The sequence below is a fragment of the Lynx canadensis genome, chromosome A3, assembly GCF_007474595.2.
Source record: "Lynx canadensis isolate LIC74 chromosome A3, mLynCan4.pri.v2, whole genome shotgun sequence".
Lineage (NCBI taxonomy): Eukaryota > Metazoa > Chordata > Mammalia > Carnivora > Felidae > Lynx > Lynx canadensis.
Genome location: NC_044305.1, coordinates 99,702,650 through 99,729,732, shown reverse-complemented (window position 1 = coordinate 99,729,732; position 27,083 = coordinate 99,702,650). Strand labels below are relative to the sequence as shown.

Sequence of the window (27,083 nt, the reverse complement as noted above, 5' to 3'; positions counted from 1 at the left end):
CATGGCAGCTCCCGTGGTCATAGAGATGGGGAAGGGCAGTCCCTAGGAAAGGAGATGGATAGTCCCTTAGGATCTACCACAGCTAGGAAAGAGGAGATTGAAATCTGGGGTTCTTTTTATTCTCCCCATCTTGTTGGTCATCATAAGGGCAGAAATGAGAGGGAGGGGACAGGATGAAAAAGTAGTCATCACAGCTCCTGGGGTAGGAGCTGGTGTCCACAGGAAACTTCTGAGTCTATGATGCTATTGGATTAGGTGAGGGAGAAGATAGTGTACACGCAAAAGCTGGAGCAGGCAGAGGGACAGTGGGCAAGTCTCCAGGAGGGCACTGCATGCGAAGGCCGTGGGAGAAACACTGATGTACTTAAGAAGGTTGCCCAGCAAAGTGCTCCTCAAGAATTTGGGAATCTTTCAGGGGCGGTTCACAAGGACTTGGGAATACATGGGCTCCTCTCTGGCATTAGGGCTGCCTCAAATCTCCCACTGGGTATCTTCTGGGCACCACCAGGTTCTGGGAGATACTGGCATGTTGTGATGCCAACATGGCATGTTGTTCTGTTGCAAAGTGGGAAAAGACTTGGTTCATCTCTTTTGTGTTACACTTGTTGGAGGGGCCCTAAAGCCACCTGCGGCCACACCAATTTGAAGAATAAAAAGGGTTTTCGCTTTTTGTATTTCCAACCTGACACACTGGGCCTCTCTCCTCCAACAGCCATGACTCTCCTCCAACAACTCTTTTCCGGGCCAAGCTGGTCATGCCTTTGGGTTGAGAGCTTTCCGAGAAGTCTGCTCAGTCATTCAGGCAAATCAGCTGCCAGACACAGTCTTGCATATCCAGGCTTCAATTTATGCCCCAAATTATGTTATCCTAGTCTCAACATGTTCGATACGTTTTCCGGCACACATTGATTAACGTTGGGGAAATTCACCGAAGAGGCACATAAGCTCTGCCCCTCTGACTCCTGGGATTAAAAGTGGGTGAGACTCCGCACATGTGTGTTTAAGGACAGTCCTTTATAAAGCAGGACTACCATTGCTTTCTGTGGTAACAGAATACCCAACTAGTGGGGGCTTGTGCCTGGAGTGAGCAAACTGGCCCACAAGCCAAATCCGGACTGTCACCTGTTTTTGTAGAGCACATGAGCCAAGAATGGTTTTAAAATTTTTTAATGATTGAACAGAAATCAAAAGAAGGATGAGATTTTGTGACATGTTAAGATTCTATGAAATTCAAAGCTCAGTGTCCATAAGGAAGTTTTACTGGAGCACAGCCATGCTCTTTCCATTATGCATCGTGCATGGCTGTTTGCATGCTCCACCAGCAGAGTTAAGTAGTTGAGATAGACATTGTGTGTTCCGCAAAGTCTAAAATATTTACTGTCTTGTTCTTTACAGAAAAGAAGCGCTGATCCCTGGCTTAAACCATAACAAATCTGTTATTTCCTTAAGAAATCTGAAAATAAGGCATTTCCAAGGTTTAGTTCAGCGGTTCCACAAAGTCTAGGTGCTAAGGTGACATATCTAAAATTCTCCCAGTCTTGCCTCATAGTCACAAGATGGCTGCATCGGCTTGAAGCACTAGTACTCACAAAATCCCATCCAAAGGCAGGAAACAAGAGAACAGCAGAGGGGCAGAGAAGGACCTTTTTAGCATGCTTCTTTAAATTCATCAGAGAGGAAAATTCTTTCTCCAATTCCCCTAAAAAGCCTTATTCTCAATCTCATTGGCCGGCACTAAATCAGTAGATCACACGACATCCCATGCCGTCATGGAAGTGGCTAAAAGAGACGGGGAAGGAAATGGCCATTGGATAGCGGCCATAGTGTATGTGACTGCCACATACACAAACTGTCGCTGTGGGCAAGTGGTGAGTCGGTGGCAGTGGTGTGAGAGCCAGCTGCACACACCTCTTTCCTTCCTGCATTTAGTGATGTCACATTGCTGGTTTGAAGTTGGTTAAAATTGACAACAGTGGGAGTATTTATGTCACAGAAGTCAATAAATACTATAAATCAAGTGGTTTTGTCAGCACACGACTGATTAGGGATGGTTTTTATTTGGCTGTACTTTTCCAAGTTTTCTACAATGAACGTGGGTTAATTTTATAGTCAGAAAAAAAAATGTTTTAAGAACAAAAGAGGCCTCACCTTATATCATATACAAAATTAACTCAAAACGGGTGAAAGATGTAAACATAAGAGCTGAAACTATAAAACTCTTAAGGGGTACCTGGGTAGGATGCATGGGTGCTCAGTCACTTAAGCATCCAACTTCAGCTTAGGTCATGATCTTGCAGTCCGTGAGTTCAAGCCACACGTCAGGCTCCAGGAGCCTGGAGCCTGCTTTGGATTCTGTGTCTCCCTCTCTCTCTGCCCCTCTCCTGCTCGCACTCCATCTCTCTCTCTCTCCCTAAAAAATAAACAAACATTAAACATTGGGATTCTCTTTCTCTTTCTCCCTCCCCCTCCTTCCCCCCCCACATTGTCTCCAGAAAATTAAATGCCCCTCCCCCCACACCGTGCTCTAAATAAATAAATAAATAAAAGATTATTATACTGGGGCACCTGGGTGGCTCAGTCAGTTAAGCATCCAACTTTGGCTCAGGTCATGATCTCACGGCTCGTGGGTTCAAGCCCCACGTTGGGCTCTGTGCTGACAGGCCAGAGCCTGGAGCCTACTCTGCATTCTGTGTCTCCCTCTCTTTCTGCCCCTCCCCTACTCACTCTCTATCTCTCTCAAAAATAAATAAACATTAAAAAAAATTTCTTTTAAAGATTATTATAAAACTCTTAAAAGTAAACACAGGGGAAAAGCTTCATGACATTAGATTTGTAACAGTTTCTTACACGTGACACTGAATGTATAAACAACAGAAGTAAAAATATATAAATTAGACTCCCTCAAAATGAAAAACTTCTGTGCATCAGAAGACATCACAGTGTGAAAAGGCAAACTATGAAATGGGAAAAAATATGGGCAAATCTTACATCAGACAAGGGATTAAGATCCAGTATATAAAGAACTACACTGGACAACAAAATAGAAAACAAATGACTCCATTAAAAAATGAGTAAAGGGGCACCTGGGTGGCTCAGTCAGGTAAGTGTCTGACTTCGGTCCAGATCATGATCTTGCTGTTTGTGGGTTCAAGCCCCACGTCGGCCTCTTTGCTGTCAGCACAGAGCCCGCTTCGGATCCTCTGTATCTCCCCCCCCCCCCGCCCCCACCCCTGCGCTTGCTTTCTCTTTCTCTCAAAAATAAATAAACTTAAAAAAAAAAATAGGTGGAAGACTTGAGTAGACATTTCTCCAAAGAAGATATACAAATGGCCTATAAGCACATGAAAAGATGTTCAATAACTCAATATCACTAATCATTAGGGAAATGTGAATCAAAATCACAAGATACCAATTCATACCCATTAGGGTGGCAACTATAAAAACAAACAAACAAACAAACAGAGAATAAGTGTTGGTGAGGCTTTGGGGAAATAGGAGACTCAGACATTATTGGTGAGAATGTGAAACGGTGCAGCCACTATGGAAAGCAGTGTCGTGGTCCCTCAAAATATTAAAACTAGAATTATTATATGATCTGGCAATTCCATCTCTGGCTATACATCCCAAAGAATTGAAAGCAGCGTCTTGAAGAGGTATTTCTACCCCCACGTTCACAGCAGCATCATTTACAATAGCCAAAAGGTGGAAGCATCCCAAGTGTCCATCAATAGATAAATGGATAAACATAATAAGGGAGATAGATGCATGCAATGTATGCAGCCCCACCTGGGGCTGGCGTGGGGGGAAGGGGGCGTTGTTATTTCACAGATGCAGAATTTCAGTTTTGTAAGATGAAAACAATTCTAGAATTTGGTTGCACAACAACGTGAACGTGCTTAACATTACTCAACCCTATACTTAAAAGTGGCTAAGATGGTAAATTTTATGTTACATGTATTTTACCACAACTAAATTTTTTTTTTTTAATTTTCTGGGGACAGTGTCTGGAGACATTTAGAATGGTCCAGTGTCTGAAATACCATCTCAGATGGGTCTACAACACAGCCTCTAAGGAAACCAGGCTGTCCCTGGTAGTAGAATTGTTGACCTTTATACCAAGAAGGTTAGGAAAGCACCAAAAGTTGCGTGTGGGGGTGCCCAGGCCGGCATCGAGGAGTTGGTGCTGTGAGACCTCACCTTCCTATGAGGTTGTCTCAAATGAACAAATATGTCAGCAGGGCCTTTGGTGGTTCCGTGCCTGCTGTGTCCGTGAGGGGACTGAGTGTGCTTCCTCACTGAGGAGCAGAAAATCTTTGAAAGTTTTGAAGGACAGAATACAAGCACAGAGTCAGAAAACTAAATTTAAAAACGAAGCTTTTTTCACTATATGCTAACTTGGATGTAAATAAAAAAAAATAAGATAAATAAAAATGAAGCTTTTTTGAGTAATAGAAAATTTTTTTGTAAAGGTTAATTTAAGCTTGAGGTGGGAAGTGAAATTAAAAAAATATTTTGAGGGGCGCCTGGGTGGCTCAGTCAGTTGAGCATCCCAGTCTTAATTTCAGCTCAGGTCATGATCCCAGGGTCGTGGGTTCCACACTGAGCATGGATCCTGCTTAAGAGTCTCTCTCTCTCTCTCTCTCTCTCTCTCTCTCTCTCTCTCTCTCTTTACCCTCCCTGTTTGCCTGTGCTCTCTCTTTCTAAAATTAAAAAAATGATCATAATTCGAGTCCAGGTGAATCCAGACTCCAGGACAGAGGACTTCCCAAGTAGCTGCGGACATGAGCTGGTAACTCAGGCTGGACGGTGAAATCCCTGAAGACCACAGGAGCTGGACTTCTGGGCTGTCTGGGTTCGAAGCAGAAGCAGACAGTCCTGCCCACTTCCGATTTGGGGGGCTGCTTTCTGAAACGATGAAGAGTACCAGGTTAGGATTAGAACACGTGGTATACTTTAAACGTTCACCTGTATGGGGCACCTGGGTGGCTCAGTCGGTTGAGCGTCCGACTTCGGCCCAGGTCACGATCTCATGGGTCGTGAGTTCGAGCCCCGCGTCGGGCTCTGTGCTGACAGCTCAGAGCCTGGAGCCTGCTTTGGATTCTGTGTCTCCCGCTCTCTCTGTCCCTCCCCTGCTCATGCTCTGTCTCTGTCTCAAAAATAAATTAATACAAACATTTAAAAAAATGTAAATGCTCACCTGTAATTAATGCTTTAACATAAAAGGTACAATAAGGTATAATTGTACTTTTCACAGGATTTTAAAGAAATATGAATCCATTGTGTGTTACAGGCAGCAAGGCCAGTCACTAAGCCACACATTTAAATCTGATTCATCAGCGTCTTTCTTTCATTTCTTGCAGGGCTACTCTGTGGACTGTATCTATAATCCTATTTGGAAAAAACATCAAAAGTCTAAATTTGAGACCTGTTGTAAAAGTGAGACTGGAGCCTGACTGCCTTCCTGCCAGCCGCCCAATACCCACCTCCATGAAAGGACCTGGAGGGGAGCCATCTGGGGCCTGAGAGAGAACACAGTCTGTTTGAGAGACCTGGTCAGCATGACCCTGTCCTGAGAATTAATTTTGGCTCTATGGGTGGACAGCAATGTTCCCCAATGTCTGATCCTCAGTCTCTTTTATCTCTACACAGATCCAACAATTACATCTGTATGGGTGTCTCTAAGCCCCCACTTCCGCCTGACCTCTCTGGTATCTCCAGTCCCACACTTCCAACTTCCGGAGAGAAAGGTCCGCTTTGCTGCCTCACCCGGGCTGGCCCCCAAGCTCAACGCTCCTAGTTGAGCTCATCATTCCACCTCCTGGACCTGAAACCTAGAATTATTTTCAACTCCTACCACTCCCTTGGCACAGGTAACCCATTAGTCACCACGCATAGTCACCCACTGCTGGTAACGGCTTTCACACTCATCCCATTGTAAATGGCTGTGAGATTGCCGTGGGTGTCCAACCTATCATACAGATCAGGCAGAACGGGACCCCGCCTGGAACAGGCTGGCATCAGTATGGCAATCTGTCACTAACGGCAGAAGCTGTAACAGGAGTCATGGGCAATGGGGTAAGATGAAGAGATGTGGTCAAGGTCAGCGCCAGATTCCCCAGGCTAAGAGGGGTCAGACAAGCAGGGCAAGTATAAGAATTAAAGTCAAGAGCCAGAGCAGACCTGGGAACTGAGCTGGTTTGGGCATGTAGGACAGAGCATGGGCACTGTGACTGGATTCTAGGGACAGAGTTTTGCTTTGCGGGGGGTGGAGGGGGCAGTGAGTAGGGACCCTTGGAGAGGCCCAGGCCTGTGCTTTCTTAGCTGTGCCGTGGCCAGGTGTCATGGAGCTGTGTATCCTTAACACGTTTCCTCTTCTCCACCCCCCTGCCTCACTCCAGCCCAGAGTGACTCCTTATTTGCCTTGACTTTGAGAAAGCATCTCTATCTGCAACCCTGCAGCCTCTGGAGGGGAGCTACTAATATCTATTGCACACCTGCTAAGGCCTTTTGTGTATTTTATCACATTCATCCCGACAGCAACACTAGAGATAGATGGTGACATCTGACATTTGTTCGGTGACTTTGGTTTCTATTTTATTTTCACAAGCACTAACTCATTTGACCACTGGGTAACACAGTGAAGTGGTCAGAGCCCTATTCAGCAGATGAGAACACTGGGGCCAGAGGGATTAAAGTGACTTCCAGAAGTCACCCAGGTCCCTATGACTCCAGGTGTCGCCCAGCAGTATCTGCTGGAAGTTGTTAGAAACAACAGCAGGATCTCGGGCTCACCCCAGGCCACTGAACCAGAATCTGCATCTGAATCCGAACCTCGGGGAGGATCACTGGCATGTTAAAGTTGGCCTGAGTAGTTGTTCTAGGAGTCTGTACTAGAAAGCAGACTTACAGGGTTAAGTCAGCTGCGGTCAGCGATGGTGGACACAAATACCCCAAGGTTACCTGCAGCTCTTAGAGTCAACACTGACCGCTGGCCATCGGTGGGGAGTGAAGCTGACAGAGCCAGGGATTGGATGGAGAGAGAAGAGAAAGAGAAGTCAAGTCAAGGGGCATTTGTGAAGCTTCTGCTGGGTGCCTGCTGCTATGGCTCCAGGCATACATAGCAAAGAGGCCGGGGAGCTGAGGGTGTGTTTGGGGAGCAAGACACAGGAGCCAATGCGGGAGGACTGCGACCCAGCACCTGGAAGCAAGCTGAGTGCTGGAGAAGGTGCTGGTCCAGCGGCAGTGGAGGGCCCTCCTGGGGGCAGGAGAAGGAAGGCGGGAGGATGCCACTGGGCCGGGGTGTGCTGGGCCCTGCAGACCAGGCAAGTGAGTGCAGGTTCGGTCTGGCAGGCAGTGCCTTCAGAGAGCCTGGGCTAGAGAATGTCCTGGTGCCTACTTCTCCAGCCTTAGTTTCCCTCACCAGTCTCCTCTTCTCAGGGAAACACCTGTGCTTACAACCCCCTTAAGACATTTTAGCTTGTAGAACTGCTCCCTGCCAATTCTCAACAACCAGAACTGAGTCCCTTAGGCCCCTTCCCTGCTTTCTGACTCTTGATAAAGCCACCGCTCTTCACCCGGTCACTCCGCCACTCACCTTGGGAGTGATTTCTGACTCCTCCCCTTCTTGTGACCTTGACATTTAGTCCAACTGCTTCTGTCTGAATTATCTCTGATGAGAACACATTTTATCTCACAATGTCTCCCTCCTTCTAGTATCTCCACCCCACACTCAGGAATTGTTGGAGGCTTCTTTCGTTGGGTCCAAATTCCGCAGCCTGAGCTGCGGTTCTCAGCTCTCCACACCTTCCTCCCACTTGGCCATGTCTCTCACTTTCCTCAGTGCTCCTATTGAGACAGCCATCCCCATGGTTCCTGCCCTCCCCTCCCTCAGATCCCTCGTGTCCATTCCTGCTTGTCCGACCCTACCCGGGGAGACTTCATGTCCATATGTCCTCTATCCAAAGCCTGCTTGTCTTTCTATGCCCATTATATGCTTTTGCTTCTTTTTTGTTGGGATTAGAACCAAGGATTTGTGGCCAGGATTATAATGATGATCTCTGTTATGCACAATTGTCATAGAAAAGACTGGAATTAAACAGCAATGTAGTAACCATGGTGGTCTCTGGATTCTGGGCAATTGGTAATTTTTTTTCTTTCTAATTTTTAAAAAATATTTTCCTTTTTTCTAGGGCAACCATGTAGTACACTATAATTAAACAAAGTACATAAACTATTATGCTTTCTAAAGCATGAATTGCAGCCAGAGAAAGGCTGCTGTTCAGGAAGGCGGCAGTTGGGTGAATCCAGGTAGTTGGCCTTGGGAGGGCGGAGAGGTAGAAAGCACGGTAGTTAATTCAGACCTGGGCTTGAATCTCAACTTTGCACCTCACTCTCTGACCCTGGGCAAGTTAGTTAACCCTCTGAGTTTCTACATATGCTAGTGGTGTGGCCTTGGGGAACGAATTTAGCCTCTCTAAGCCTGATGATTCATTTAACAACTTTAATAACTATGGAACTATGTGCCAGGAATGGTTCTGGATGCTGGAGTCTAGCTGTACACAATTCAGACAAATTCTCCACCCTCGCGGAGTCTCTACAGGGGAGAGGCAGATAGTAAACAACCAAGAAAGATGTAATATCTTTTCTTAAATGCTTTTTCTTAAGTTTATTTATTTTGAGAGAGTGAGAGAGTGGCGGGAGGGGCAGAGAGAGAGGGAGAAAGAGAATCCCAAGCAGGCTCTGTCAGCTCAGAGCCCAATGAGGGGCTCGAACTCCCCAACTGTGAGATCATGACCTGAGTTGAAACCAGGAGTCAGATGCTCAACCGACTGAGCCATCCAGGTGCCCCAGAAAGATGTAATATCTTCAGTGCTGATATGTGCACACACAAACACATATATGATATCCCATGTGGTGGTTAAGTGCTATGAAGAGAGTAAAGAGGAGCCTAGAGACTGGAATGTGGGAAAGTTTGCAATCTTAAATAGGGTGGTTCAGGGAGGTCTCACTGAGGAGGTGACATTTAAACAGAGACCAAAAGGAATGAGAGAGCCAGCCCTGCGGGTGCCCGGGGAGTGAATTCCAAGCCAAGAGGACAGCAGTGCCAAGGCCTCCGGGCAGGAGTGGGCTGCGGGTCTGAGGAGTGGCCAGAAGGCCTGTGTGGCAGGAGCCAAGTAGGGGGAGCGGCAGGAGATGAAGCCAGGGACGTGGAGGCAGACCAGATGATGAGAGCCTGGTAGGCCATGGTCAAAGCCTAAGAATACTGGCAAGAGGGGCGATGGTGGATATATTTTGAAGGCGGAGCCAATGGGATATGCTGATATACTGACCATGAAGATACATTGCTGATATATTGACCACAAAGAAACACGTCAAGGAAGAGTCCTGGAACCAATTTTGATCTGAGCATCAGATCAAATGAAGGTGCCACATAGCTATTTACTGAGCTAGGGAAGTGCTGTGTGCCTATTTCAGCCTCTCAATAACCAATGCTGTGGTGGGACCGGCCCTTGTAGTTCTTACAATGATTGCAAGACACTCTTCAGCAATAATCATCAGGAAATTTAAAAAAATAAATAAAGGTTTATTACTTACAGGACCTGGAAGTTACATAGCATACTTGGGGCCACACAGTGAGGTCACAGGGGGAGAGAGAGAGAGAGAGAGAGAGAGAGAGAGAGAGGATGTACATGCAGGCCTGGGGTCGAGGGTGGAGGCCTAGGGTTTCATGGACTCCCTCTGTCTTGGTGACTTTATTTTTTTTTTTTTAAGTTTATTTATTTTTAAGACAGAGAGAGACAGAGCATGAACAGGGGAGGGTCAGAGAGAGAGGGAGACACAGAATCAGAAGCAGGCTCCAGGCTCTGAGCCATCATCAGCCCAGAGCCCGATGCGGGGCTCGATCCCACGGACCATGAGATCGTGACCTGAGCTGAAGTTGGACGCTTAACCAACTGAGCCACCCAGGCGCCCCTGTCTTGGTGACTTTAAAACACAAAAGTGGGAATTTAAAGCACGGGAAGAGAAAAGGCAAGTGGCCCAAAATGATCAGTTATCAAAATCAACCAAAATCTCTGAAATAAAGGAGCCTCAGTCCAGGGAGCGGCCCAGTTCTTTGTCCAGTCCTGTCGCTTGCTAGGGGAAGTAGATGCCTCTTGGAAGTGATACCTTGGCAATCAAAGCTTAAGTTGCATTACAACTTGCATTACAAAAAGGAAGATCATCTGCCAGAGTTTCCACTACAAGAAGACTGTGGAAGGAGCAGGTTTAGGGGCACAATAATAGGGTTTGATTTTGGATAGTGTGTTGGCCATGTCTATTAGATGTGCAGGTCAAGGCATTGAGTAGACAGTTGAGTATTAAAGCCTAGAGTTCAGGGGACAGGCCAGGGCTGGAGATATAAACATAGTTGCTGTCAGGGGGCACCTGGGGGGCTCGGTCGTTTAAGCGTCCAACTCTTGGTTTCAGCTCAGGTCATGATCTCACAGTTCATGGGTTTGAGCCCTGCATCAGGCTCTGCGCTGATAGGGCAGAGCCTGCTTGGGATTCTCTCTCTCTCTCCCTCTCTCTCTGCCCATCCTCCTCTTGTGCTCTCTCTTCCTCTCCCTCTCTCTCTCTCTCTCCACATGAGTAAACATTTAAAAGCAAAAACATAGTTGCAGTCAGCCTAGAGAGATGGACCTCTTTTCAGGGTTGAGGTCATCTAGTTTGAGCAAGGATAGATAAAAAAGAATGACTGAGTCCTGGGGCGCTCCAATGTTAAGCACCAGGAAGATGAAGAAGAACCAAAAAGATAAATGGTGAAGGAGGGGCCAGTGAAAAAGAAGGGAACCAAGGAAGAGTGGAGGCCCAGAGGCCAGGTGAGGTGTTGTTGCTGCTAGTGTTATTGACAGACTGGGTTCAGCCTACACGTAGGTGATGTATGACTACTTTGTCAACAGTTTCTCTGGAGGAGTGGTATTATGGCTATATTAAAGAAAGGCCACCACCATTTTCAATGGCCAATTGTTCAACAAATGAATTCCATCCAAGTGAATGCAACAGTAATCTTGCACTCCAAATTAGGTTTATCCTGACCTCACACAGCCACCTGTGATGGAAATCCAGCGGGAACAAGGCAATGGTGGGGGCGGGGTGGGGGTGAGGGTGGGGGGCAGGGCTCAGAAGGAGGCCACATTTGGAATTCCAGGAACACAGATGGGGCCTGAGATCCCACAATAGAGGTTTGGTCTCCGGGGAGCCTTGTGAGAGTCAGGGGAGGTCCTGGGCCCAGACCGGGTGTCCTGGTCCGTCAACATGGTGACACCCTAAGCAGAATGAGGAAGCAGAAAGAGGAGTCAGTTGTTGGAAGAGATGCGTTCTTGTGTATGTACATAGCTGTTCTGGCATCTGGTGGAGCCCCAGCTTCCTTTTCTGTGACCCCTGACCTGCCGCACCTTAGATTTGCCATTCCCTCACCCTTCTCCATACACAGGTATCCCCTCTGATTGTAGCCCCCGACCGTCATCTGTTCTTGCCCCTCCAGCAGCACGGCCTTCGATCCTCTCAAGTCAGCACCTCCTCTGGTCATGGTCACGGGCTTCCCTGCCGGCCCTCCCTCCCCAGGGCCCCCCACCCCACTGTAGAACTGAGCCTCAATTCACACAACAGCTACCGCCGATGCTTTCTGTTCCCTGAAATCGATAAAGTCTCCCTCTTGTTCCCGCATCACTAAACAGGTACAGCTCATACTTTTTGAAGCCACTGTCCCTTCTTATTACTCTGTTTTCTCAGAGCCTAATCATTCTGGGCACATTACAACCTTCAGAGAGACCTGCTTTACTGAAGTGAGACTTTACATATAAGACAGAACAGGAGGATGCACCAGGGCTCACCCCAGAGTAACCCCAGGGATCATAGTGGGGGTGGGGGGGGGAGGAGGTGGGGATCACAAAGGAGGTCACCCCCTTCAGCTAGACAACTGTATACTTTGCATTTCATGGAGGGACAATCTCTTTTTGTCATCCAGTTGTAATTTGCAACACTCTATATAGTTCACGGGCAAGGAACAGAATGTTTCGCCACAGGATGATTCCACCCCTGAGGAGCCAACCCACGGCCTTGGCCTTCTGAGCAGGGCCATTAACTGAGCCAACTACACAAGAAAAGAACTAATAAGGCACAGGCCTGTGGCTCAGGGAGTTTGGTGGTCAGGCATGTGCGTGCGTCCAGGTAGCAAACTTCAGGGTCGCGGGATGCCCCTGGAAGGAGAGCATGTCCCCTGCTTCTCTCATTTGATCCAGCCAACGTTGTTTACCACTGCTGGGGTGCCCCACAGGGCCCAGCTCAGAGTCCAGCTCAGAGAGGGTGGCAGAAGGGTCCTTGACCCTGCCCTTCAAATGTCCGTAGTCTGGCTGGGGTAAAAAGATATTTAAGAACTCAGGGTCATTTAGAAGGTGAAGGGAATGTCATGGGAAAACCAGGGTGCTCCAGCCTGAAGCGTGAGACCTCAAGGCTCCTTAACATCTTGGCTCCTCAGCTTCCCTAAGAAACGAGGCCAGTGCCATCTGTCCTTCACTCTCGCCTTGGGCATCTGGCAAAGTAACAGGTGGAGGGTAGTGAAGGGGAGAGAACCCGGACCGTGGGCCTGTCGGGGAGGTTAATCTCTGGTCACTTCCTGTCCATTCTCAGGGAATGTTCGAAGCAGGGGAGTTTATCCTTCCTCATCTCAGGCAGAAAAGTTGAGCAAGATGTGACCTTGCTATGCAAGCTCTGATAATAAAAATCCCATGGTTAATCTAGCTTATCTCTGGAAAGATACACAAGAAACCAGTAACACTGCTTTTCTCTGGGGAGGAGAACAGAGCAGCTGAGCAAAAGGTACGGGAGGGACACCATCTTTCTCTGTACTAAATACTCTTTTATGGCTTTTTAATTGAATGACCTGTGATTATAATATCTAACAGTAAATATAATTCCAACTGAAAAGTGGTTCTAGGAATCGGTTCGAGGTTGGGACAGAGCCAGGAGCTGGCTTTGCATTGGGTTTCCTCCCTCAGATACCCTTTTTCTGAGCATGAGGGGCCAGTGAAGGGAGATGAGAGCAGACCGAAGGGCTTGGAGTGCCCTGCAGGCCGAGCCTGGTGTGGCGGCTGGACCCGGGTGTCTCATGTCTGCGTCCTTCCAATGAGAAGGGCACACCTGCCTCTCTCTGCCTCCAGCTCTGGCACAGAGCTTTCCACCAGGCCTGGGAGCCTGGTGGAGTCGGGGTTGGGGGGGGCGCAGTCGGCACAGGCCGTCCCCTCTGGCGCAGGGCACCGTGTGCTCACTGGCCTGCAAGCCCGGGGGGCCTGAGCTCAGCAGCCTCACAAGTTTCGTCAGCGACAAGCAGTGCTAGTAAGGTGGGCAAGGGTCATGAGGATGTGCGTATGGCTGAGGCACGGCTGAGGGCAAAGGTCAGGCCCAAATAGCATGGTGGCAGATGACAAGGAAGGTCTCGTTTGACCCTGGCATGGACAGGGAGGCCAGCAGTGGCCACTCTCACGGGTCCTGAGCCAGAATGTAGGGGCCGGTCCTGAAGCCTGCTTCAACCCCCAGGCAGCGACCCCAACCCAGCTGGTGGCAGCCTGAGGTTGGTGTGGCCCGTGAGCCTTGGTCTGTGGGAGCAGCTGACACACAGGGGCTGCCACGTGAATGCTCCAAGCACCCTCCTCCCATCTCTGTGCTCCCAGAATGTCTCCAGGCCTTCTCAGACAGGCATGGCTCCCGGCATACCCCGCCCCCAAATCCACAACTTGTCCTCCCAGCCTCCTCCACCGGATCCCCGGCGCCCCTGAGAAAAGTTCGTCGGCCTCGGCGGGGTCCCAGTGACCCAGTCTGCTTGCGGAAGGCTGCCTGTTGCTCAGATGTGTGCCTGGGGGTCAGAATGAAGGCAGCGTGAGGACACGGGAAGACCCTGTGGACGTGACTCCTGGTTCTGCCAGAACTCTCTGGGCCTTAGCTGCTTCGTCTGGGGCTTCCCTGCATCATGGCACCATCCCTTGGAGCGCTAATTAATCATGAAAGCACTTTGTAAAATGTGGCACACATTATCCATGTTGTTATTACACGTCCTGTTACATCACTGAGCTCTTAGTAAACTGATGCTGAATGAATCTTCGTCTTGAGCTGATGATGACTCAGGAGGGTGGCCTTGGCATTCCTACCTTCAGCCTGGGCATCGAAAGTGAGGGTGAGGGCCAGCGGGGTTAAGTCTACCCTCTAACAGGATAAGAGGGTCTGACCTCCCTGAGGAGGGGAATTGGGCCAGCATTTGACAGAACTTGAGGGCCAACAGGTGCCCAGACCCTCTTTGAACAGGTCCCCTGGGAGCGGGGCTCTAGGGCCCAGCTCTGTTCACAGGCTGCCCTTGCAGGGGAGCTGGACTAACTCAGAAATGCTCAGCGCTACCCCAGCTCCAAGCAGCAACTGCTCCCAGATCTTCAGGTGACCCTGCTCTGCTTCCAGAAGGAATGGAACTACAGACCTAGTAGTCCAAGGCAGAAGGGAGTCAATGGGTATGTTTTCTAGAGTGCGGAGGGGTACAAGAAGCTCCATGTCCTGGAGGCAGGCTGAGCTCACCCACCTCTGGCCTTGCATCAGCTGCAGAGCTGGCTGCCAGGCCCTGGGAATTAGGCAGGAGGCTCCCAGGAGCCTCCTAGCCTTGCTTCTTGCTCTTGGGGAGAGGGTGGCAAGGAGGAGCTGGCAAGCCCGGGGCTCCGCAGACTCCCCATTTCCAGGTCAGCCAGCTGCCCCAATTCCCAGCTTCCCGGGCAGCATATGGCCTGTGTGATCAAGGACAGGCACAGCTGAGGGCCCTGGGAGGTCACCCAGCCTGCCCAAGGTCTCCTTGCTGGAAGCCTTCCTAAAGTTGGCGGTATCTCCCAGGTAAATGTGGGGACTTTGGAGCTGGTTCCTCTCTGGCCCCTGATATCACCACTTAAAAAAATTTTTTTAATCTTTATTTTTGAGAGAGAGACAGAGCGTGAGCAGGGGAGGAGCAGAAAGAGAGGGAGACACAGAATCCAAAGCAGGCTCCAGGCTCCAAGCTGTCAGCACAGAGCCCGATGCAGGGCTCGAACTCACGAACCAAGAGATCATGACCTGAGCCGAAGTCAGATGCTCAACTGACTGAGCCACCCAGGTGCCCCCTGATATCACCACTTTACCACTAAAAATGGCCCTCTACCAATAGCAGCAGGTGCTACAGATGTGGGCCAGATGTGTATCATGGAGACTTTCATTGTAGCCTTTCATCTCACCCTTGATTTATTAATGATTCACCTCAGGGTTGAATGTGACAGGTGGTTCACAGAGGGATTCCCCTTCTATTATTCTCCCCAGTGTGTGGGATTTATAGAATCCATGAGAACTGCCCTGCAGCTCCTGTGTCCCTGACTCCTCCTGGGGCACAACAGTGCATGTTCTCAGTGTAAGTGCCATACCAGCTCCCTTCTGCCTGGAGCTTCTCAAAGGGGCATGTAGAGTTTCTGGGGATTCTGGAAGGCACCCATCAGTCCTCCTCACTGTACTGCCAGCGCTCTCTCTTGCCAGTGTCCTCCTGCTCCAAGCGCACTGGGCCTGCTATCTGTGATGTCCTGAGAGCTGAGTTGAGGGCAATGGGCAAAGGAAAGGAGACCCTGGAGGGCTAAAGCAGAGAAGGCAGATGGGGGGGGCAGGGACACAAGGGTTCATGGGAGGCCTGGGTCAGCCCTAACCTAGTGCTTCCAGCTTCTCCTGGACTCAGTTTCCAAGTCTTCCTCAGCTGGTCCCCATGTCCAGGCCTTACCCAGACTTGTGCTGCTAGAGAAAAAATGTACACACCCCCACCCCCAACCAATCACAGACTCCTGTCCCCTTCCTGGGCCTTAATTTCCTCATCTGCAACGTGAGGAGACAGGACAAGATGGATAAGATGGTTCCCCAGCTCAGGTGCTGTAGGAGTCCATGACAGCATTCTTCTGCTAGAACTTTCTCTTTCAGTGCTCTCCCCTCCATGCAGCCCCTGCCTCGGTGTTTGTTCTTGGGTTTTTGCTCCTGGTCTCAGACCCTCTGTCCTAACTTCCAGGCTTTAATGGAGACTGGGCTGATCCACTCATTATCTCAGGACAAACATTAGACTATTCCAAACCTACATTTGCCTTTTATAAGCTATATCTCCTGGGTTTTCACTTAATCCAAAACGCTCTGTGGAGGGGGTGCTTCTCCGCAAGGAGCGCGTAAGAGATCTCAGCTGAGAGGGCAAACCTTGTGAGGCTGAGCAGGGAGGACTGGAGGGGATGGGGGGGGTAGAGAAGTAGAGAGCATAGAAGGAGGTAGGCCAGGCTGTGAAAGACACACAGTCCCAGGCAGCATGCAATTAGCCCCAGGCCCTGAAGATATCGAGGTTGGAAAGGCCCTTGGAGGTTACTTAAGCCAAGCACCCTGCCCCTCCTATTGCATTTTATTTTTCCCTGCCTTTCCTATTCCATTTTACTTCATTAATTGTTTAATTTTTTTGAGAGAGATAGGAGAGCGCGTACGCGTGGCTGGGGAAGGGGCGGGGGGGGGGGGGCGGACAGAGGATCCAAATGGGCTCTGTGCTGACAGCAGAGAGACTGATGCAGGACTTGAACTCACAAACCATGAGATCATGACCTGGGCTGAAGCCGGAGGCTTAGCTGACTGAGCCACCCAGGCGTTCCTTTCTCCTATTCCATTTTAAAGATGGGGCCTAGCAAAATCAAGTGACCTAAAAGAAAGTATAATTTAATACCAAAAAAAGGAGGAAGAACTTGATTTCCCTTTAAAAGATGGTCCTTTAAATGGAATAATTTTGCTTCAGGAAGAGCTCATTCTGGGAATTGCGTTTTTCTCCTTTTTTGTCACCAACTGGTGATGTCATCATCATGGTCCATGGGTGTTCTGAGGACCAGATTTGGAAACCACTGTCCTGAAGTCCTTCTGTTCCCAACATCCCTCTGTCTCTTCAACAAGACTTGCAAACTAAACAAAGGAGACATCTGGGGTCAATCTAGATTAAAAAAAAAAAAAAAAACACTTTTAAAATGACCTCAGTATCCCTATAAATGGTCACTGCAGCTGTAAAGGAAGCAGAAACCTGTCGCTCAGAGTAGGGTGCAGGCAGAAACTCTGTCACAGGGCTCTGGACCAGGAATAGGACTTAACTCCATGCTGAGCAGACCACGGTAGGTAGGTAGGTAGGTAAATAGGTAGGTAGCTAGCTGGTTCCTCTCACATCTTTGGCACATGAGAAGGATTCTGGGAGTATTGATTCTGGAAAGACGGTGAATGTGTTCTCCCAGACTGGTGGAGAGAGCTGTTTTTTATGTCCTCTTAACTCAAGGATCCTTAGAGATTGGGAGAGAAAGTGGGGAGAAGTCCTTTAGTAGCTGTGGAGGGAGAACGAGATGCTAGTTTGTTGCCTGCCATATTATATGCACTCTGTAAATACTTGTGATTGATGTGTGGGATGTGTGACATAATTTATGGTAGATCTAGAGCCTGTCGGACAAGTCTAAACTCTGGTTTTACAACTAACTGCTCAGAAAAACCTCTGATGCCCCCAAACTTCAAGGACACAAGTGCCTGTGGCAGGCAGGAGTCTTCTTTACAAATATCAGAAGCCATACTCCCACCAGCTTAAACCAAAAAGGGTTTCTAGCTCACATAGCTGGGAGGGACACAATAGCAAAAGCTGTGACCTTGGGGCAGAACCCAGTGTCTCCAAGATACTTGCTCTTTGTCTTTGCCTGACTTTTGCAGATAGGTTCTGTCCATGTGGTGGGGACGCCAGCCATTTGCAGCCCAAACTCAGGCTTAGAAAAAGGGCTTCTCTCTCTCTCAACATCAATATATCTATCTCAGAGAAGGCTTTGATTGGGCCTGCTTTGGTCCTAGCCAGACCTAGCTCACATGCCTGGTCCTATGGTGAGGGAAGTAGATGGCATTACCAGGAGGAGGGGGGATGGGAAAGCCAGGTGGGCAGACAAAACAATAATCATAGTACTTACAATATCTAAAGGTTGCATGTATGTGTGTGTGTTTATGTGTGTGTGTGTGTGTGTGTGTGTGTGTGTGTGTGTGTGTTGGGGAAGCCCAAGTCTGAAAGAGCCTGTTAGAGTGCCTGGGTGGCTCAGTCAGTTAAGCGTCTGACTTTGGCTTAGGTCATGATCTCACGGTTCATGAGTTCAAGCCCTGTGTCAGGCTCTGTGCTGACAGCTCAGAGCCTGGAGCCTGCTTAGGATTCTGTGTCTCCCTCTCTCTCTGCTCCTCCCCCATTCATGCTTTGTTTCTCTCTCTCTCTCTCAAAAATAAACATTAAAAAACAAAACAAAAAAACCTCTGATAAGAAAGAAAGAGAGAAAGAAAGAAAGAAAGAGAAAGAAAGAAAAAGAAAGAAAGAAAGAAAGAAAGAAAGAAAGAAAGAAAGAAAGAAAGAAAGAAAGAGCCCATGAAAAGGGATCATGCTGGGGCGCCTGGGTTGCTGTCATACTTTGGCTCAGGTCATGATCTTGTGGTTCATGGGTGCGAGCTAGCGTCAGGCCCTGTGCTGATGGCTCAGAGCCTGGAGACTGTTTTAGATTCTGTATGTGCCCCTCCGCTGCTTGCACTCTCTCTGTCTGTCTCTCTCTCTCAAAAATAAAATAAAAACATTAAAAAAAATTAAAAAGAAAAAGAAAAAAAAGAAAAGGGATCATGTAAGTGGGACCAGAACCAGGCTTGGCCTATTCACAGGATTATTATTAGGTACCAATCATTTGGCTCCACTATATGTCAGGCTCTGCGTTAGGCTAAGTATATATTACATACATTATTTCTCATTCTCACAGTAACCCTAAGAAGTAGATACTATTAGCTTCATTTTAAAGTTTTTTTTTTTAAGTTTATTTATTTTGAGAGACACAGAGAGCATGCATACTCACTGGAGCAGCAGAGAGAGAGGGAGAGAGAATCCCAAGCCCGCTACGAGATGCCAGGCTGTCAGGGCAGAGCCCGATGCAGGGCTCACCAACGGTGAGATGACCTGAGGCAAAGTCAAGAGTCAGACACGCTGAACCAACTGAACCACGGGCACCCCTAGCCTCATTTTAAAAGTAAAAGAGACAGAAGTTAAGGTCACACAGGCCGTGAGTAACTGAGCCATGTTCAAACTTGGGTCCTTTAGACTATAGAGCCCATGTTTTTTGCCCAAGGTCAGGTTGCTGCTTTAGAAACCAAAGCTGAAAGCTTGCTGAATGGTGGCAGAGAGCACACTCCCAGCCCCAGCAGGTGTGGTCTTGCCAGGGTGGGTAGCCACGACTTTCATGCATTTCCTGGCTGCATACTTCCTTTGTCCCCTGTCCTACAGGCCCTTCATGGCAGATGGAGACAGGCAAACCATTCGTGGTAATACATGGGCTTCTTCACCAAATGGATACCAAATGGTATTTCTCCCAGACTTGGTCCCCCAGTTAGTGACTCTGCCTGGAAATTTCTAAAGTCTGGCCTGTCAGGTGAGAAGAAATGGGATGGGGTATGGACGGACACTGGCACGGCAAAAAATCAAAGGATGTCATCTCTCACCTAAATCACAGAAGTATCTGCAGGCCCTGATTATTCTCCCTACCCCTGTGCTGCCTCTCCAAACCACTCAGCACTTCACAGCTAGAGAGACCCTCCTGAAATACTACCCCTGCTGCACCCACCCTTGCTCTGAACCTCGATGGCTTCCCTTTGCCCACATTCATTATGGAGGCTTCTCAGGCTCCCCTGGACCACCACTCTCCCCCACACACCATTCTTTTTTATCACTGGACAGAACTAGGTTGGACTTTTCTCTCACCAAGGAAGATCTGATTAAGGAATATTAACAAACAGCTTTAGAGGAATTTAGGGTAGACTTGACCTATTCAGGGACTCTCAACAGATTTTGGCATCTATTGTATTCCAGGTCCTGAATACACAATAATGGGCAGTAGTAGCTTGGTTCTTTCCTGGGAGTGAAAAGGCAATTGCTGGGAGGTGTCCTAAGTGCCTGAGCCCAGGTTTGGGGATCTGGGAAGGCTTCCTGGAATAGGGGACATCCACGTGTGACGTGCAGGGTGAGGAGGTACTAGCTAAACTGAGTCACTCTCTAGACCAAGCTCTTTTTTGGCCCTCAATGGCCCTCATCACAGGCTGTTTCCACTGCCTGGACTGAACCGCCTCTCTTTTTCCCCAGGGAGGGAAGGGGTGAGGCTAGTTCCTGAAAGTTAGTTTTCCAACTGGAACCAAGCAGAGTCTCTGTCAGGTCACCAACTCAAGAGCTCTGTGCTGTAGTCTCCGCTACCCCCACGGGCCAGCTGGCTTTGGGGCTAGGCGAATTCAGGGCTAGAAAAAGCCGGCCCTAGGGGAGAGAGCTCCTCAAGAAAAGTCAAAGCTGAGAATCTGGTGGGAGATGCCAGAATCTGATTGTACCTTGAGGCCCACCCGGAAGTTGGGCTCTCCACCCTCTCCAGCCCCTGAGTTCCCACCTGGTCAGGTAGGGGAAGGCCCAGAGGGAGCCAGGGCTGACTAACAAAGCCACGGAAGCCGTCCTTGGACCTCCTGTCCCCCTGCTTCTGCGGGCGTCTCCAGCTGCTAATCCCCTCCCCACATCACACAGCTGTGCCCACCCTCACCTGGCCCTGTGCCACCTGCCACATGATGCTCCTCTTCCAGGTGGCCTGGCCAGAAACTACATCCCTGCTGGGACTTGAAAGTGGCAGTCACTGACCCGAATTCCCGTGTGTGTTCGTCTGGGAGAGAGGCGCTATGGCCCTCCCCACCAGGGGACGCCTGCACTGTCCTCCCCGCTTTCCAGAGAGCGCCTTACCTAAGCCTCCTCCCCCTAGGATAATTGCGTAGGGACAATTATCGCCGCCTCTGTTACAGACATTAAGGAGCGGGTAATCTGTCAGAGCCGGCAGTGACGGAGAAAACCGCCAACGCCCCACGACCTTGGCCCCGATATCGCACTTGCATCTCACGGTGCCCCGGGGCACTCCTCTGCCATCTCCCCGCGCTCCCGCCAGGGTCTGGGCGCGATCCGGGGCCTCCCTGCCCGCCAGGGTCCGGGGGCCCGGCCGGGGGGTAAGAGGTCCGGCCCTCCGTGCCAGCCTGAGCGCCAGGCGGCCTTAGAGACGCCCTTTGTTTCGCGGCGCTCACGGCTTCTGCGCAGTCACGGTCACATGGCGCTTCCGGCACGGGGTGTTCCGGGCGCTGCGCCAGGGCCCGGCGGCGCCCCCAGCCCAGCGCTGCCGCCGCCCCGCCCGCCTGCCGGCCGCGCGTCATTCTCGGACCCTCCAGGGTCCCTGAGCGGCGGCCGACCTTCCCGCCCGGCACGCAGGCGGTTTTGCACTCGGCCTCTTGCCTTCTCTGAACTCCACCCTTGGGCTTTCCGTAGCTTTTGATCTTAGCACTGGCATGTCAATTACCCATTTGCTTCCTGGGGTACTCCTGTTTCCCCTACTCTAGACAACACCGAGTCAGACTCATTCCTCCCTGGGGGAACACGATACGGCAAATAGTGGTGGTCAAGTACTTAACTAAGTCCGTGCTCATCATTTAATGGGGCGGCAGAGACAGCGCCAAGCGTTTCCTACCCCTTCTCCACTCTGACCTCCACAAACAAAATAAAACAAAAATCAGCCACCCCGGGCTGGCCTCCACTGACCGGCTAAGGGCAAAAGACCCAATCGGGCAGAAACGGGGCTGGCCCTTCTTGCCCTGGCCTGGCCACCACGGCTCCATCACTCCCAGGCCCAGTCTGTGCCCTGGGACACTTGAGAACCTTGAAACCTCATGGAGGCCTCGCAGAGGCTGCCTCTGTTTCACTCAGCAGATTCAAGAATTCACTCAACAAATATTTATTGAAAGCGGACCATGTACCGTGTAAGCAAAGATGCCAGCCCTGTGTTAAGTCCGCGAAAGAATGTGAAAGGATTCTCTTTGTGTCCTAGCAGTACCCCGGGCTGTTTCCCTGAGGCTCAGCTTCCCTGGGGAGGCTTTCATCCAAAGCAGCTTGGGAGGCTCTAGTAAACGGTGCAGACACAGCCATGCCTGGGGGCTGGGAATGGGGACGCTGCGTGATGCCTGCTTCCAATCCTTGGAGATGCAGCAGGGCAGGGCAGTGCCAGGCTCCAGGTGAACATGGGGTGGGGTCTCAGGGGCTCTTGCTGCCTCTGGGCAACCTTTCCCAAAGCCTCTCATCCAGGCCTGCAGGGACTGGGGCAAGGGGGTGGGGAGGGTCTGGAAGGGTGGGGACTTGGGAGAGGCAAGAGGGAGACAGCCCAGGATGGCCCCGGCAAGGAGCAAACTACGGGGCCAGAGGTGGCTGTGTACAGTCCGCCATGGCATCAGGGCTTGGTGGGGAAGAGCAGGCAGGTGAGCTGACGGCTACCGCTGTGTCTGTCCACAAGGGGCAGCGGGTGCTGTGTGTAGTGCCGGACCATGGCAGCCACGGAGGAGAACAGCTGGACAGGAATGAGGGGCATCAGTGAGTCCCCTGAGCCTCATGCTGGGAGAAACTTCCTGAAGGAACTGAGGGGATCTGGGGAGGGGGTTTGTTGACATTTTTCTAAATACTTTCCTTCTTGTTTGCCCCATGAAGCACCACTGCCGTTCTGCTGCCCGGTTCCAGGCCCTGCACAACTTTCTTGCAACTGCACCCATGGGCATGTTGTTAGCCAGGCTCATATTTCCCAGGCTGGGTAGAAATAACTTTGGGGCCATGCCTCTGCCCAGGTCCTCCAGCACGTAAGCCTCCGCAAGTGCCAGGCACAAAGTTAAATCCTTGGGATGGGCAGGAACCTGGACTACCCGGGCCCTGCCCTCCTCCTAACCGGGTTCATGGCAGGCCCAATGCCCCCCACCGGGCCTTGGGCAGATGGAGCCCTACAAGAGGGGTGCCTCCCCCAGAGGAAGGCAGACCTCTGGGAAGGAATTCAAGTCGCTGGCCACTCTCATTTCCACCCAATCCAGAAAAAAAATGCAAGATGTGGGTTTTCCCCTGGGCAAATGCTCCTGGCAGGGCCCAGCATGTGACTGTGCTGTGCCCTCCTTGCTTTGTAGCCCCCATCCTCCTCCAGCACCCACCTCCTCGTGGTTCTTGCCCTCCCGGCCCAGGGCATAGTGGCTCCCACCATCCAGCCGCCGGATGGGAATGTTGAAGACCCGGCCGTGGAGAAGCACCGCCAGGGTAAGGGGCTGTGAGCCATGAGGCTCTGAGCTGGGGCGCACAGTGTAGGCCCCATCCTGTGGAGGAGAACCCATCCATCAACCTCGTCTCCCAACTGTCTGCCTGCAGCCCTGGCCCGCAAATGGCCAGCACCCCCCTCGCCCTCCCATCCCCACCTGCTCAGCCAGCCACAGCTGGTGAGCAGAAGGGTTTCCGAGAAAGCCCAGGGGGGCTGCAGTTGCCCACCTTTTGGAATTGGAGCAGGGCACTCTCAACAGCATGGCGGTCACAGTTCCCTGAGTACCAAGGCTGACCCAGAAGGCTGCTGTCCTGTATACACACACAAGCAGCCATTCACAGATGTGCCACAACAGTGGAGAGGGGCTGGGGAACAGAGAACCCTGCCCTGCGGTCGTGTTCACCTCTCAGTTCCCTAGACTGAGTCTGCACAAGCAGAACAGAGATGTGTCTGTGTGTGGTGCCCAGCAGGGTGCTGCACACACATGTTCAAAACATGATCCTCGCAATGGTGAGCCGCACCCACCCCACCTGCCCCCAAGAGGCCCTGCAGGCCTCCTCCAGAGCCTTCTCCCTGCCCCTTCTCACCTCAGCAGCTGAGGTGCTCCGGGTGGGTGCTATGCAGGAAAGAGAGGATCTCCTTCCTGCTGGAAGAAGCAGATTGTAGAGCTGAGGCTGGTTGGGGATTAGGCAAAGAAGGCTTTGGGCCCAGCTGAAGAGGTGGGCGAGGTTAGAGGGCGGTGCACATAGGCCTGAAGCCCCAAGCAGAGCACCCGGTGCTTCATCCCTCCTCTGCAGGTCTTGGGCTCTGGTAGGACCTACCAGCTAGGCCACGAGTGACCTCCAAATGAGGGATGATCTTGAGATACGGGCTAGGAGCTTCCTGCTTTGGTGCAGACCCTGGCAAATGCACAGTGGGATCCCCTCAGGCCTGCTCCCAGCTGAAGTCAGAGCTGTGAGGACTCCCACAGCCAAGTGGGGCATGAGAGGCTGGAAAGATGGGCCCTGGAAGGACTGCCTGGGGTTCACACTGAAGACGCCTCTACTCACCTTTAGAAGTGTCGTTCGCTGCTCCCTGGGACACAGGAGGGCTGGTCAGAAAGTCTCGGTCCTGTAGGCCCACCCCCTGGGCCTGTAGTCCCTCCCTGAGCTCCCCGCCCCAGGTTACTTCTCCCCTGGCTACTAGCCTCTTACATTCCAAGCTTCCTGGGGGGCTACGGTGGACCTGTGGGGAACAAGTTGGGGAAGAAAGTGGCTCTGAGCTGGGGCGCTCAGCCCCAGTGGCTCAGGATTTTATCTTAAGGGAAAGAACCCAGTGAACCCAGAGATCCCAGGGTCAGAGCTGGGGAAGCTTGAGTTGGCCATCTCTCATGTACACACACACATCCCTGGTGGGCACTCACCTGGGCACCACTGATGTCCTTGGAAGAGGGTCTGGGGGCATCAGGACTTGAGAGCTCAGAGTTCGAGTCAAGGCCAGGACTAAAACAGTGAAAGCAGGCTGGGCTGGAGACTGGGTATCAGGCAAGGAAATCCACACCGAACAGGGAGGGGTGCAGATGCCTGCAGGCCTGCTGTCTCTCAGCAGCCCGGGCTCTCAGGGAGTCCTTCCAACCAGTGGGGAAGCCCATGCAACCCTTGCTTTAAGGGGGTTCCCCCTCTAGTATGCACAGTAGGGGTCAACCTGGACCAAAGGCCGAAGCGTGGGTGTCCATGTGGGTGTCCAAAAGCAAATGTGTATTGGTGGGGTAGTGGGGAAGACAAGGGAAGAAGACAGAGCCAGAATGTGTCCTGTTGTGAGCAGCTGAGGGCCTCAGGCAAGATGGATCTGGGGTAGAGGGAGGTGTTCACCTGGACTGGGCTCACATTCCAGGTAGATGTTCTCATCAGATATCTTTGGAGGGCTTGGCACCTAAGAGTTTGACCAGCAAATGGGAGGGAGGGTTAAGCCATCACTTGGGGTGGGGGGGCTATGGACATCTCCCCCCCCCCCCCCACCACAAGCTGGACCTCTTTCTGAGAGCTAGCTAGAATGATTAAAGTTGCTCCTTTGCCTGGGAGGGGGCACCCACGAGCACCTTCCCCTTCAGAGGTGACTATAGGCCCCAGCTCTCATAGAATGTGGGTGTCCAGGAGGAGCCCAGAGGCCAGGCTTCCCCAGTAGCCTTGGACGGCATACGACAGCTAGCTTACACCTTGTCAGGGGCCTGTGGCAAACAGGAGCGACTCTGCTCTGGACCTTTTCCCTTGGTTTTAGGGCTATTTCCTGGCCCTCCCAAGGCCCCCTACCCCAACTTTGCCAACTTCCTAGCCAGAACCCTAGAGGATGAGTGGGGACTGAGAGAGAGGTCACTCACCATTCTGGCCGGTGTAGCCAACTCTGGAGGTAAAGGAGAAACCACCAGTCATGAGCACAGGGAGAAAAGAATTCAGTGAAACTTAGGCTGGAAGGATGGAGTATCTTTGGAACTCATCTGAAGGGATTCTCAGAGTCAGCTTTGAAGCTCCAGGAGAAAGCCACCCTAAGCTCCGATCGCCTTGCTTCACACCCCCCGGTGGTGTTGCCGGGCTTGACCTCCCAAATGATTTGCCAGGCTTGCTCCAAATGACTTTGGGCTGTTCCCCAAGTCAAAACCACCCTCAAGGTCACGAAGGTTTACCAACCACTGAGCACAGTAAACGTGAACGTGCCTCAAGTTAGCTGTTTGACCTTAGGCAGGAGACTGCCCTTCTTGGGCCATCTTCAGACAAAAATGTGCTGACTGAGGTCCCTCACTGTCCTGATATCCCAGGGTTCTGGGTTCACAGGCCTCAGGGCACTTATCACAGGCAAAGTCTGTGGACAGTGGTAGCAATAATGACATGGATGGGATCAGAGACCGGTGGCCAAAGAGCCACTTCGACAGGGACATGACACTCAGATGTGTTTCAATAGTGAGGGTCCCCCAGGCAGGGGAAGCTGCCCTCAGATCTCTTCATCCCGGAGTGTCCCCTGCCGGACCCAGAAAGCACAGCAGGTGCAGAACAGGACCTGGAAGTCGGGGACTCTGCTTTTTTGTGATCTCAGCCAAAGCATTTCTGGTCTCCAGACCTTAGGGTCCTCCTGAACTGCCAGCCTTAGCGGGGATGGGGAATTTTTCCTCAGGTAAAAATGAGGAACAGCTGGAGGAGTGCAGTGACCAGGCAAAGCATGAGCCCAAGTAACCCGAACCCTAGTCTGCCCTGAGGGGGCCAGGACGCCCCATCTCAGGGTAGGGAGTGGGTGGACCTCTAAAAGAGAGAGGAAGTCCTCATTACCTTGCTTCCCAAAGGGCTGTCCCTGCTTCCTGGCCTCCTGCAGGCTCAGTATTGCCTTCAGCTGTGGGCACAATGGGCGGGAGGGAGAGCAGGGTTAGGGGTGGGAGAAGGGAGAGGAACTGGGGCATGGGAAGGGCAACATGGTGGGGTGGGATGCAGTGGGGTTAAGTATATCTGCGCGGCCTTAAAACCACTGCAGTACAAGAACTAATGTACAGAGGTAACTCTTTGCCTCTGCTTTGTGCTCTTTGTTGTGAATCTCTCCCTGTTTTTTTTTCTTTTTATTCCAATAAAATATATGATGAAAGTGGTAACTTCCAAGCCCATACGCTTTTCTCAAGCCCAGTGGGCCTTTCCAGCTGGCCGTGATGGCAGCCAAGTGAGGGATTTCTTCACTCTCTAGGCAGGGAGGGGTCCTCAGGCTCCAGGGTCCAGGGAGGGGCAGCCTGGCCTTCCAGCCCTCCCAGCTCCACCGGAAGGGTGAGTCCCTGGACGCTGACTGGTGGGGGTGGGGGGAATGACCGGGAAGGGGGAGGGGAAGGGAGCAGCCGCTGGTAACAGGGCTCTGCTTCTG

At 51.1% G+C, this 27,083-nt stretch overlaps 1 protein-coding gene, 1 non-coding gene and 1 pseudogene across 2 annotated transcripts; 1 reads left to right on the top strand and 2 right to left on the bottom strand.

Annotated features, from left to right (window-relative positions):
• The first annotated feature begins 4,019 nt into the window (after positions 1–4,019).
• On the top strand, positions 4,020–4,394 carry LOC115511265 (annotated as a pseudogene).
• A 17,804-nt stretch (positions 4,395–22,198) lies between these two features.
• Positions 22,199–24,196, bottom strand: SH2D6 (SH2 domain containing 6). The gene is made up of 5 exons (XM_032592780.1): positions 24,182–24,196; positions 23,801–24,037; positions 23,441–23,524; positions 23,113–23,271; positions 22,199–22,490 (listed from the first exon to the last, which is right to left on the bottom strand). Exons 1-5 carry the CDS (start codon positions 24,194–24,196, stop codon positions 22,374–22,376), a joined length of 612 nt encoding a protein of 203 aa, XP_032448671.1. The 3' UTR covers positions 22,199–22,373.
• A 153-nt stretch (positions 24,197–24,349) lies between these two features.
• On the bottom strand, positions 24,350–26,570 carry LOC115511264. Its single transcript, XR_004343478.1, has 5 exons — positions 26,510–26,570; positions 25,570–25,592; positions 25,064–25,124; positions 24,616–24,694; positions 24,350–24,437 (listed from the first exon to the last, which is right to left on the bottom strand). It is a non-coding gene; the product is annotated as an uncharacterized LOC115511264 (transcript).
• Positions 26,571–27,083: the final 513 nt, after the last annotated feature.

What these genes read in the sequence shown, in the direction of transcription:
- SH2D6 (XM_032592780.1), bottom strand. An exon ending in GGAGCACCTCAGCTGCTGAG is followed by an intron (nt 23,525 to 23,800) that starts GTGAGAAGGGGC and finishes GTGTGTATACAG; the next exon opens with GACAGCAGCCTTCTGGGTCA. An exon ending in CCCTGCTCCAATTCCAAAAG is followed by an intron (nt 23,272 to 23,440) that starts GTGGGCAACTGC and finishes TCTCCTCCACAG; the next exon opens with GATGGGGCCTACACTGTGCG.